We start from the raw sequence: 14,136 nt of genomic DNA on the forward strand, positions 1-14,136 counted from the left end.
GCCACCAGGGTCTTGGCACACCCTAGAGGCCAGCGGCAGCCCCCGATCCTGGGCACCTGGCTGGGGGCGTGGCCCCAAACCGCCGCTTTGTGCAGGAGCCTTTGCAAGCCACTGGGGGTGGGGCCAGGTTGCTTGGTGCCTACACCCATAGGCTCTGAGTGGCCAGGGGGCATTCTGGGACCCCTGCCGCTCAGGACCTAAGCACGGGCTTACAGGCTAGGAGCAGCCTGGGTCCGGAGGATGTTTCCTGGACCCAGGCTGCTCAGCGCCCACATATGCAAATTAACCGCCATCTTGTTCGCTCTGATTGGCTGTGGGCGTAGCGGAGGTGCGGTCAATTTGCATGTTTCTCTATTATAAGGTAGCATTAGATAGAATAGAGGCCTGGTGCATGGATGGGGCAAACTGGTTTTCCCTGAAGGGTATCCCGGATCAGGGTGGGGGTTCCCTTGGGGCATGCGGTGGCCTGGGTGAGGAGCCTATGGTGGTTTGCAGGTTGGCCACGCCCCCCTGGCGACCCAAGCAGAGGACCTGGAATCTGGGATTTATTTATCTCCTATAATTGAAACTTTGTAGCCTTGAGTGGAGCCAAGCCTCCTGCTTGCTCCGTGGCCGCAGCCATTTTTTTGGGATTTATTTATCTTCTATAATTGAAACTTTGTAGCCTGGAGTGGAGACCTGGGCCAGCCAGGGCAGGCGGAAAGCTTGGCTTCCTCCATTGCCTGGGAAACCCAAGCCTCCCTCCTGCTCTCTCTGTGGCCGCAGCCATCTTGGTTTGGTTTATTTGCATATTTGCTCCTGATTGGCTGGTGGGCGTGGCTTGTGGGTATAGCGGAGGTATGGTCAATTTGCATATTACTCTTTTATTAGGTAGGATGTTACCCCAATGAATTCAATTGGAATAAAAACACACAAGAAGACATGAGAATCCTAAATATATAGGTACCTAATGACAGAGCTTTAAAATGCATAAGCAACACAACAATGTGGATTTACCTAATACTGTTGAACTGTACACTGAAAAATGGTTATAATGCAAATTTATATTGTGTATTTTAACACAATAAAAAAACTACTTGAAGAAAAAAAATTTCCCCAGGAGGGAATCCTGTTGCAAAATCAGTGGGTCCTCAATATCATAGTATAAAAAATACATAAACAAAAATGACATATCTCAAAGGACAAAAAAAAAGCAAATCCATGGGTATAACTCTGCAGTGTATTTTGCATATATCTTATAAGAGACGAAGGACAAGTGAAAAATAACAATGAATTATTAACAATCCAAATAGCAAATGTGACCTGTTTGACATATTAACAACAATTGTACATGACAACAGAATGTATATTCTATTAATGTTATATGGAGATGTTGATCATAAATAATTTTAGGTCTATCTCCTTGTGCTCCTGACTGCAACAAGAGGATTTAGTGATTGCCACTTTAAAAAGTTAAACCTATTCATACACATCTCTAAGGCCTGTTTTATATCTCTGCTCCTCAGGCTATAGATGAAGGGGTTCAGCATGGGGGTAACTACCGTATACATGACAGAAGCAATTATGTCCTTGGAACCCCATGATGAGGAGAAAAAGTAAATACCAGCAAGTGTCCCGTAATATAAAGACACCACAGAGAGATGGGAGCCACAGGTAGAAAAGGCTTTAGAGAGTCTCTTAGCGGAGGGCACCCTCAGGATGATAGTTGCTATACGCATGTATGAGCCCAAAACAATGCTCAATGGCAGGAAGTAAAGCATTCCTCCTTCGGTGAAGATGACCAGATTATTGAGGGAGATGTCTGAGCAGCTCAGCTTCAGGAGTGCTGTGAGCTCACAGAAGAAGTGGGTGATGATATTGTCAGCACAGAAGGACAGTCGGACCAAGAGGAGGGTATGAATAAGAGCATGGACACAGGTAACCATCCAGGAGCCAGCCACCAGCAACATGCACAGTGCCTGACTCATGATTGTGGAGTAGTGCAGAGGGTGACAGATGGCCACATACCTGTCATATGCCATCACAGCCAGAAGGAAGTTGTCAAGATAACCAAAAAGTATGAAAAAGTATAACTGAGAAATGCATCCCTCATAGGAGATGGATTGTTGCCAAGTCTGCATGTTCATGAGCATCTTAGGGACAGTGACAGAGGAGAAGGAGACGTCAGTGAGGGCCAAGTGGCTGAGGAAGAAGTACATGGGCGTGTGCAGGCGAGAGTCCAGCCTGATGAGCAGGATGATGAGCAGGTTGCCCAGCACCGTGGTCAGGTACATGCCCAGGAACAGAATGAAGAATATGCCCTGCTGCCCTGGCGGGATGGGCAGCCCCAGGAGGAGGAACTGGGACACGCTGCTCTGGTTCTCAGGCCTCATGCTGCTCTTCTGTCTGCTGGGGATGAAGAAGGTGTGGGAATCTCAGGAAACTAGAAAGAATGGCTAGGACCATCACATCTCATACTGTCATTCTCTAGGAAAACCACTTTAAAATAATTTGATATTAATTCCATACACCTGTGGATGTATACATCTTCCCTCTATTGCAATCTGGATGCAGGAAAACATTGATCCACATGATGTAGTTAACAAGACCTCATCACAGAGAAGAAAGAGGGAGTTTGCTATTTTATTTAACCATTAGTTTTAACATCAATTCTGTGTTGGGACCTCTTCTAAGGACTGAAGTGCAGCAGTAAACAAGAAAGCAAGGTGCCCACTCCTATGAGATTAGATCTTGATGAGCATGGAGGGATCATTTCTACATCAGCCCAGAGCCAAACCATAGTAATTCCCTGTGGCAGAAACAGATGAGCCTCTGCAAAGTGGTGTCAGTTGTTTCTGCCTGAAAGTATTGTGAGACTCCAGTGCGGAGTGGGTTTTGTTGGAGTTTTATCACATTCCTCCTGTGAACCTGCCGGGTCCCATTAACCCACAGCTGTAAACTCAAGGACAGTGTTAAAATGGGTGGCCATTGAAAGCCACTGGATGCCAGAATAGCTCCAAAACAGAATAGTCCACAAACTATATTTCATAATAATGCTGAGCATTTTGGTGAACATTTGTATACTTGGCTAGGGACCTCACCTACCTTTTCTAGTTAAATTCACTCATTGGTCTTACATTCTCAGATTTTTTTTTTAAATATATTTTATTGATTTTTTTTTACAGAGAGGAAGGGAGAGGGACAGAGAGCCAGAAACATCGATGAGAGAGAAACATCGACCAGCCGCCTCCTGCACACCCCCCCCCCCCCCCGGGGATGTGCCCGCAACCAATGTACATGCCCCTGACCAGAATCGAACCTGGGACCCTTCAGTCCGAAGGCCGACGCTCTATCCACTGAGCCAAACCAGTTTCGGCACATTCTCAGATTTTAAAAATATATATTTTTATTGATTTCATGGAAGAAGGGAGAGGGAGAGATAAATAGAACCATCAATGATGAGAGAGAATCATTGATGGACTGCCTCCTCCACACCCCCCACCACAACTGTGGATCAAACCCCAAGCTAGGCATGTGCCCTCACAGGGAATTAATCTGTGACCTCGTGGTTCATAGGTCAATGCTCAACCATTGAGCCAACAGAGCCAGGCACATTCCCAGATTTTATATCTTCTACACAGCTGTACTAAGAATTTGTGTTCTTTTACCTATTTTAGCTTTTAAGAAATAGGAACATAAATGGCACAAATTCTATAGTCCCACTATACATTAGGGGACAGAAGGTCACATATACACTTGTGTGTATATCTGTATCTAAATATATGTGATATATAATGTATATAAGTTGATATATATGTATTATCACTTTCTCTGTATTAAATATTTCCAAGTGTTAGCTACTTCTTGGGGTCCCATCTATTATATCTTTGTGATCAGACCCATGCTCTTAACCATTACACATAGAAACTTCCCTTTTCTTGCGTAAGGGAGCCAAGAACAATGTATTATTTTAGAGCTGTGAGGACCAAAAATTGTCCAAAATTCTTAGTCCTCTTCCTAGATAATTTCGTTTCTTCATATTTATATTCTTTCCAACTGATAATAAATTCCCAAATATATTAGCTTTATTTATACAATAAATACGTATTTACTGAGAGGCTCTGTAAAATTCACAGAAACAAGTGCAATTCTTTCCATTTTATAGATGTGGAAACTGAGGCCAAAAATTTATGTAAGTTGCCCTAGCTGGTTTGGCTCAGTGGATAGAGCATTGGCCTGCAGACTGAAGGGTCCTGGGTTCGATTTTGCTCAAGGGCAGGTACCTTGGTCTCAGACTCTTTCCCGGCCCAGGCCCTGATCGGGGTGCATGCAGGAGGCAACCAATCAATGTTTCTCTCACATTGATATTTCTCTGTCTTTCCCTCTCTCTTTCACTCTCTTTAAAATCAATGGGAAAATATCCTCTGTTGAGGATTTAAAAAAATTTATGTAACTTTCCCAAGGTCTCACTGCTGTTTGATGGTGATTCTTCCCTATAACTTCGCACAGCATGATGCCTGGAGTTTATTTTGCTTTCATGTTTAATAAAGTAAAGAAGAGGTTGTAAAATTCTGAGCAGCTCAGTCACTCGGGTACATGGAAATGAAAGCAGCTTTTTTTCAAGAAGCAAGGAGAGGCTTTGAGTGTGCTTATCTCAGCTAATGGTGCCCCAGAAGGAGGACACTTAAGGACATTCCTGAGGTCCTGTATGCAGATCACATATGGAAATGCACAACACACACACACACACACACACACACACACAGCTGATTTGAGGATTCCAATCACCAATGCCCACATCCCCATTTTAAGGGAAGGAGAGCCTATCTGTGGTTCAGCACATGAACACTCATATACGTACATACAAGTAATAAGTAACATACTAAGTGAGACATGCACAACACTCACTGATATACCATTCACCCACAAACACACTAACACACCTGACTCATGACAACTCAACTCACCACATATACATAACTCAAACACTACTCACACGCACCAAAAACACACAAGACCATAAACTATTCAAAAATCTCACAAGAAACATAAACCAATAACACCTATGCTCACCCAGCCACACTCACTACAGCAAGCAGCACACATGCTCCTATTAATCAGAGACATGTCCACCTCCCCTTCTGATCATCCCTTTCCTGGGGGAGGGCAGTCAGCATGGAACAGTTAAGCCTGTTTAATCACAGGCACCATCATTAAAATACCCCAATACCCCATGCACGTGATCACACACATGGTCACATACACAGAGAAAACCCAACAGCACACCTTTGTGCTCTAAACATGAGTGTCTCACCCACAGACACAGCTACCTGGTGCACCAGCCCACATTTCTGAGCAGAGGTCTGAGCTCTGTCTGAGCTGACCTTGATTCCTTATGAGGTGGGCATCTTCTTGTCCAGCAGCAGAGACAACTATCTCACTCCTGCAGCTCAGCTGTGATGCCAGTGTTTATGATCACAGAAATGAATTAGGAGTCCCTAATCACACGCTTGGAGGTCATAACTTATACTACATGTGCTAAAACAGGACTGTGGTTCACATACATAACACACACACACACACACAACTATTAAATAGCATGTACACAAGCATACACAATACACGTATAAACACACAATCATGGACACACAGTCTCACACATGAACCCACTAGCACACAGGCAGATCCATCACCAAGTGCAGATTTCCAGCTCCTCTCACCTGGGCTCGTCATTGGTGAGTTCAGACACCTTCTGCTCCAGACTGTTGTCCATCTCCTCAGGTTTTTTTCAGGAGACCTGATATCCAGACACAAAAAAGAAATACTTGTGGCCTTGGAACTTCTACAGACTTTCCTTTTCCTTAACCAGCACCAGAGAAATGAGTCCAAAGGTAACACTTAACTGCTAATGAGAGACTGCAACCAAGTCCCCAAGCTGTGGCTAATTTCTGACTGCTCTTTGGGAGCTGTGTGTCCAAGAGCCACGGGGACGGGAGTCCTAGGGGACAGTGTCCCTGATTTCAGTCATGCCCTGGACGCCTTTCTTCTTGGATATTGTTCCAGCTGGGACAAAGGATATTTCCACTTTTTGTTTTGAAATGATTTTAAAGATACAGAAAAGTTAAAAAAAATGGTATCAAGAATTCCTTGACAGGCATTGCTCAGATTCTATAATGGTTAACATTTTACTATTTTTACCATTTGTTTGTATGTATGTTTCAGGCTATAATTCTCAGTAGATATACCACAGTGCATATTATTATAAGGCATATACTATTAATTTTTCCAATGACTAGTGTTTTCATTTATCTTCATTGGTTATGGTTTTATCTGCCAGGTTATCTACTGTAAAGTTACAGATTTTATAGATACTATTTTAACCTTGTAATTAAAAGGTATAATTTATGTAGATATTTTGGTATTATATAAACATAACATTTTCCTTATTAAAATTTCACCCACTCACTTTAATGATTCTTATATGACAAAATTACTGCAAATGTGGTAGTCAAATGGTAGTTCTTTACAAATTCTAGAATTTCTTGTATTAGTTGTATTCTATAAGAAGGAACTTATCTTTATTCCCTACTTATTTGTGTGTTGTTGTTGTTGTTTTTGTTGTTGTTGTTAATCCTTACCAGAGGATATTTTTCCAGTGAGTTGAGATAGAGTAGAATGGAAGGGAGAGAGGGAGGGAAGAAAAGGGGGAAGAGAGAGAGAGAGAGAGGGAGGGAGGGAGGGAGGGAGGGAGGGAGGGAGGGAGGAGAGAGAGAGAGAGAGAGAGAGAGAGAGAGAGAGAGAGAGAGAGAGAGAAACATCAGTGAGTGACACATTGATGGTTGCCTCCTGAACGTGCCCCAAGCGGGGCCAGTGATCAATCCTGCAACCCTGGTACGTGCCCTTGACTGTGTATGGAACCCACCACCCTTTGGTCCACTGATGGAAGCTTTAATGACTTAGCCACACTGTCCAGGGCTGCATATATTATTTCTGATTGGTGTTTTGGAATTCTTAGGACATATTCCCATAAGTGGGGTCACTAGGTCAGAAAGCAGTTCTTTTTTAAATTTTTTGAGGAAACTCCATACTGTTTTTCACAGTGGCTACACCAGTCTGCATTCCCAAAAATAGAGAACTAGGGTTTCCTTTTCTACACATCCTCACCAATACTTATTTGCTGATTTATCAATGATAACTATTCTGGCAAGTATAAAGTGATATCTCATTATCATTTTAATTTTCATCTCTCTGACCATTAGAGACGTTGAGCATCTTTTCATATGTCTATTGGCCATATGTACTAGTATGTCCTCTTTGGAGAATTGTCTTTTCAGGTCCTTTGCTCTATTTTTAACTTGATTTTTGGTGTTCATGTGAGTTGTATGTGTTCTTTATATATTTGGAAAATTAACCCCTTATCAGATGTATCATTGGCAAATATGTTCTCCCACACAGTGGGTTCCCCTTTCATTATGTTGATGGTTTCTTTTGCTGTGCTGAAGCTTTTTATTTTGATTTAGTATCATTTGTTTATTCTTTTCTTTGTTCCTTTTGTCCTCGAAGATATATCAGCAAAAAAATTGCTAGAAGAAATGTGTGAGGCTTTATTTTCTATCTTTTCTTCTAAGATTTTTATGATTTTGTGTTTTTTTTCTTTCTTTTTTTATTGAGGTATTATATGTGTACATATCTTACCATTACCCCCCCCACCCCACACCCATACATGCCCTCACCCCCCAGAGTTTTGCATCCATTGTTTATGCTTATATGCATGCATACAAGTCCTTCGTTTGATTTCGTATCTCCCCCACCTCTCCCTAACTTTCCCCCTGTAATTTGAAAGTCTGTTTGATGCTTTACTGTCTCTGTATCTATCTTTTTGTTCATCACTTTATATTGTTCTTTACTATCCATAAATGAGTGCGATCATGTGGTATGTTTCTTTCATTGACTGGCTTATTTCACTTAGCATAATGTTCTCCAATTCCATCCAGGTTGCTGCAAATGATGAGAATTCCTTCTTTTTTATGGCAGCATAGTATTCCATTGTGTAGATGTACCACAGTTTTCTGATCCAGTCATCTGCTGATGGGCAACTAGGCTGTTTCCAAATCTTAGCTATTGTAAATTGTGCTGCTATGAACATAGTGGTGCATATATCCTTTCTGATTGGTGTTTCTAGTTTCTTCGGATATATTCCCAGGAGTGGGATTACTGGGTCAAATGTGAGTTCCATTTTCAGTTTTTTGAGGAAACTCCATACTGTTCTCCACAGTGGCTGCACCAGTCTGCATGATTTTGGACTTACATTTAAGTCTTTTATCCATTTTGAGTTTATCTTTTTGTCTGGTGTAAGTTGGCAGCCCATTTTCATTTTTTGCATGTACCTGTCCAGTTTTCCCAACACTATTTGTTGAAGAGACTGTCTTTACTCCATTGTATGCTCTTGCCCCCTTTGTTAATTGACCATAAAGACATGGGTCAATTTTTGGACTAATTGACCATAAAGACGTGGGTCAATTTTTGGACTCTCTGTTCTGTTCCATTGATCTATATGCCTGTTCTTATGTGAGTACAGGCTGCTTTGAATACTGTGGCCTTGTAGTATAATTTGATATCCAGAATTTTGTTCATCTTTCTCCAGATTGCAGAGGATATTTGGGGTCTTTTTTTGGTTCCATATAAATTTTGGGAATATTTGTCTACACCTGTGGAATATGTCACTGGTATTTTAATAGGAATTGCGTTGAACTTATAGATTGCTTTGGGTAATAGGGACATTTTAATGTTAATTATTCCAATCCACGAACATAGTGTATGCTTGCACTTATTTGTGTCTTTCTCAGTTTCTTCCTTCAATGTCCTATAGTTTTCCGAGTACAGGTCTTTTACCTCCTTGTTTAAATTTGTTCCCAAGTACCTTATTTAGTTGTTGTTGCAATAGTAAATGGGATAGTTTTCTTAGATTCTCTTTCGGATAGTTCTATATTGGTGTATAAAAATGCCACCGTTTTCTGGATATTATTTTTGTATTCTAATACTTTGCTGAATTCATGTATTAGTTCAAGTAGATTTCTGGTAAAGATTTTAGGTTTTCTATGTACATTGTCAAGTCACCTGGAATAATAACAGTTTTGCTTCCTCCTTTCCAATTTTGATGCCTTTTATTTCTTCTTGTCTGAACGAGGACTTCCAGTTCTATGTCGAAAAAGAGTGGTGAAAGCAGACATCCTGTTTTATTGCTAATCTTAACCTTTTGCACTCGGATGTCGAGTGTGACTTGACACGGTTAGCATTAGAATAAAGGAATCGAGAAAAAAGCAAGTGTGTGCAAAGGGTTAAAGAAAACGCATATCATTTTTGCCTATTGAGTATTTTGTTGGCTGTACATTTTTCATGTACGGCCTTACTTATGTTGAGGTGTGATCCCGTTATTGCCACTTTTTGAGAGTTTATATCATAAACTAGAGGCCCAGTGCACGAAATTCGTGCATGGTGTGGGGGAGTATCCCTCAGCCCAGCCTGCACCCTCTCCAATCCAGGACTGCTGGCTCCCAACTGCTCGCCTGCCTGCCTCCCTGATTGACCCTAACTGCTTCTGCCTGACAGCCTGATCACCCCCTAACCGCTCCCCTGCCAGCCTGATTGACATGCCTAACTGCTCCCCTGCCAGCCTGTTTGCCCCTAACTGCCTTCCCCTGCAGTCCTGGTCACCCCTAACTGCCCTCCCCTGAAGGCCTGGTCACCCCTAACTGCCCTCCCCTGAAGGCCTGGTCCCCCCTACTGCTCTCCCCTGCAGGCCTGGGTCCCCCCCCAACTGCCCTTCCCTGCAGGCCCAGTCGCCCCAGCTTCTCTCCTCTGCCAGCCTGGTCACCCCTAACTGCCCTCCCCTGCAGGCTTGATTGTCCCAAACTGCCCTCCCTTGCAGGCCTGGTCCCTCCCAACTGCCCTCCCCTGCTGGCCATCTTGTGGTGGCCATCTTGTGTCCACATGGGGGCAGCCATCTTGTGTGTTGGAGTGATGGTCAATTTGCATATTACTCTTTTATTAGATAGGATTATTAGATAGGATAGAGGCCTGGTACATGGGTGGGGGCCAGCTGGTTTCTCCTGAAGGGTGTCCCGGATCAGGGTGGGTGTTTCCTTGGGGCATGGGGTGGCCTGGGCGGGGGGGTCTGTGGTGGTTTGCAGGCCGGCCATGACCCCCGGCAACCCAAGCAGAGGCCCTGGTATCTAGGATTTATTTATCTTCTATAATTGAAACTTTGTTGCCTTGAGCAGAGCCAAGCCTCCTGCTCGCTCCGTGGCCACAGCCATTTTTGTTGGGATTTATTTATCTTCTATAATTGAAACTTTGTAGCCTTGAGTGTAGGCCTGGGCCTGCCAGGGTGTGCGGAAAGCTTGGCTTCCTCCATCACTGGGGCAACTCAAGCCTCCTGCTCGCTCCGTGGCTGCAGCCATCTTGGTTGGGTTAATTTGCATACTCACTCCTGATTGGCTGGTGGGTGTGGCTTGTGGGTGTAGTGGAGTTATGATTAATTTGCATATTACTCTTTTATTAGATAGGATGGGTGCTGGGTTTTATCAAATGCTTTTTTGGCATCTACAGATAAGATCATGTGCTTTTTATTTTTCATTTTGATTGGGTGATGTATCACATTATTGATTTGCTAATATTGTACCAATGTTTCATCCCTGGAATAAATCCCATTTAATCATGGTGTATGGTCTTTGTAATGCATTGCTGCATCCGGTTGGTAAAATTTTGTGAGGATTTTAGCATCTACATTTACCAGAGATACTGTCCTATAACTTTTTATTTTATATTATTTTAGTGGCTTTATATAGTTTTGCAATTAAGATAATGCTGGCTTCATCAGAAGATCTTGTTAGTTCTTCTTTGAGTATTTGGTAAAATTTGTCAGTGAAACCATGCAGTCAAGAACTTTTGTTTGGAGTTTTTTAAATTACTTATTTAATTTCATTAGTTGTTATTGCTGTATTTCGTTGTTCTGATTCTTCCTGATTGAATTTTGGAAGATTGTATGTTGCTAGGAATTTGTCCACTTCAGTTGGGTTGTCCAATTTGTTGGAATTTAATTTTTCATAGTCCTTTTTTATACTACTTCATGTTTCTGTGATGTCAGTTGTTAACTTCTCTTTTAGTTCTCATTTTATTTATTTGGGTCCTCTCTTTTTTAATGAGTGTGGTTAATGGTTCATAAATCTAGTTTATGTCTTCAAAGAACCAGCTTTTGATTTCATTGATCTTCTGTGTTGATTTTTTTAGTCTCTTTGACATTTATTTTCACTCAGATATTTATTATTTCCTTTCTTCTACTTAGTCTTAGCTTCATTTATTGTTCTTTTTGTTGTTGTTGTTGTTCATTTAGGTGTAGGATTAGATTGTTTATTTGAGATTATTCTTGCTTCTTGAGGTAGTCCAGTAATGCTATGAACTTCTCTCTCAGGACTGCTTTTGCTATATCCCATAGATTTTGGGTTTTGGGTTTTCATTTGTTTTCAGGTGATTTTTTATTTCTTCCTTGATCTCATTGGTAACCCATTCATTGTTTAATAACATGCCATTTGGCCCCCATGTGTTTGAAGGTTTTTGAGAATTTTTTTTACTGTAGTTTATTTTTAGTTTCATACCATTGTTATCCAAGAAGATGTTTGATATGATTACAATCATCTTGAATTATTAAGACTTATTTTGTGTCCTCACATGTCGTGTATCTTTGAGAATGTTTCATATGCACTGGAAAATAATGTATATTCTGCTGCTTTGCGATAAAATGTTGTATAAATATGAATTAAATCCACCCAATCTAGTTTGTTGTTTAAGGTCACTGTTTTTTCTTCTGGATTTTTTGTCTGAAACATCTATCCAGTAATGACAGTGTGGTGTTAAGATCACCTACTATGACTTTGTTGCTGTCAATCTCTTCCTTAAAGTCCACCATGAATTTCTTTATATAGTTAGTTGCTCCTGCATTAGGTGCATATACAGTATGTTTACAAGGATTATAACCCCTTGTTGGATCAATCCCTTTAGTATTATGTATTGACCTTTTTTTCTCTTGTTAAGATCTGTTTTTGAAGTCTATTTTGTCAAATATAAGTATTGCTACCTCAGCAGGTTTTTTTGTTTTTTGATGTGTTATTTTTGGTTTACATTTGCATGGAATATTTTTTTTCCATCCCTTCACTTACAGCCTGTGTGAATCTTTTGTTCTGAGGTGGATCTCTTGTAGACAGCATATATATCTATGGCTCATGTTTTCTTATCCATCCAGCTATCCTATGTCTTTTTTTTCTTTATTGATTAAGGTATTACAAATGTGTCCTTATCCCCTCGTTGTCCCCCCACACCTCATTCCTGCCCTCATCCTCACCCCCTGTTGTCTGCGTCCATTGCTTATGCTTATATGCATGCATACAAGTCCTTTGGTTGATCTCTCCCCCTTACCCCCACCCTCCCCTACCTTCCCTCTGAGGTTTGAGCATCTGATCGATGCTTCTGTGTCTCTAGATCTGTTTTTGTTATCCATCCAGCTATCCTATGTCTTTTTTCTTTTTTGAACATAAGATGCATTAACATCTTTATTTATTTTAAAATAATTCTTTGCTGTTGAAAGTATTACATATCTCCCCCTTTTTCCCACATTGACTCCCTCTAGCCTGCCCGCCCCCCTCCAGGCCTTCACCACCCTATCATCTGTGTCCATGGTTTATGCATACATGCATACAATGTCTTTGGTTGATTACCTCCCGCCCAACCACCCTCCCCATACCCTATGTCTTTTAATTGGAGCAAATAATCCATTTCCATTTAAGGTATTATTGATAGCTACTTGTTTCTTGCCATTTTTTTCTTTTACCTATGTTCCTCTCTACAGTATGTATTTTCTTCTTCTGAAAGCAGTCTCTTCAACATTTCTTGCAGTGCTGGTTTGGTGGTGATGAATAAAGACTGGGAGTCTTTATTTTGCTTTCCCTGGAATAGTGTGGTCCAAATCTCCCCAGTGGACAGAATCCCCACTGATTCCAAACATCAGATGCTACACAAGTTCCTCCTCAAGTCTCTGCTGCTCTGGGTTGGGATCCCTGTGTGCGGTTGAGACCCAGTGCTTCTAGGGGAGGGAGCTCCATGCCTGCGATGTCCCTCTGGCTTTTCAGCACAACCGCACATTTATGAGGAGGCTCTCCCTTTTACCATCTCCACCCTTCTTACCATCCTCCATGTGATTATTACTGTACTCTTTGGTTATAAATATTCAGATAAGCTATCTTTGAATTGTTTTTCAAATTGATTGCTCTGCAATTTAGTTGCAAATCTAGTTTGGGGCTGAAAGGTTGTAGGTGCAGCTTTCAGCTAATCTGCAGATAATCTTGAAATCTCTAGTGTTTTAGTACTTGATCAGTTGGCTAAGGTGGTGTCTGCCAAGTTCTCTACAGAAAAGTCACAATTTTCTTCTAGTTACTATTTTAACCTTGTAATTAATAGGTATCATTTGGGTAGATATCTTGATATTATGTAAACATAACTTTTTCCTTATTAAAATATCACCCACTATAGTTAACATCCATTGGAAATTCTTATATGACAGAATTATTGAAAACGTTGAGGCCAAATGGTGATTCTTCTAATTCTATCGTATCTTTCTTGTTTATTATTTGTATTCTCCTATAAGGAAAAACTTACACTAATTCCCCAGTCATTTGTTTTTTATTTATTCATTTATATCATTATGGACTCATGGGTTCTTATTCTCTGAGTAATAATCCCTTACCATTGTTACTCACTTTGAAACGTTGAGTGTGTGTACTCATAGGATGTAGGTCAAGACTGAGACAGAGAGAATGGGGAATAGCCCTAGCCAGTGTCGCTAAGTGGTTACAGCTTCAGCCTGCAAACTGAATGGTTGCGGGTTCAATTCCAGGTCATGGGCATCTTTATTACCTATACTACACTAGTATCTACATCTGTATCTGTATTTATATCTGTACTAGGGGCCCAGTGTACAAAGATTCATGCACTGGGGTGGGTTCCTCAGTCCAACCTACTCCCTCTCCAATCTGGGAGCCCTCAGGGGAGCCCTCTCCAATCCGGGAGTTTCTGTCTGTCTTTGCAATCATATGAGCGAATTGTCTG

The 14,136-nt window shown here is 41.4% G+C and overlaps 1 protein-coding gene across 1 annotated transcript; it reads right to left on the minus strand.

Moving 5' to 3' along the window:
- Positions 1-1,394: 1,394 nt before the first annotated feature.
- Positions 1,395-2,198, minus strand: LOC129151584 (olfactory receptor 1J4-like). The gene has a single exon (XM_054726859.1). The coding sequence runs from the start codon at positions 2,196-2,198 to the stop codon at positions 1,395-1,397; it is 804 nt and encodes a 267-aa protein (XP_054582834.1).
- Between the last annotated feature and the right edge of the window lie 11,938 nt (positions 2,199-14,136).

This window comes from Eptesicus fuscus, chromosome 15, assembly GCF_027574615.1.
Source record: "Eptesicus fuscus isolate TK198812 chromosome 15, DD_ASM_mEF_20220401, whole genome shotgun sequence".
Lineage (NCBI taxonomy): Eukaryota > Metazoa > Chordata > Mammalia > Chiroptera > Vespertilionidae > Eptesicus > Eptesicus fuscus.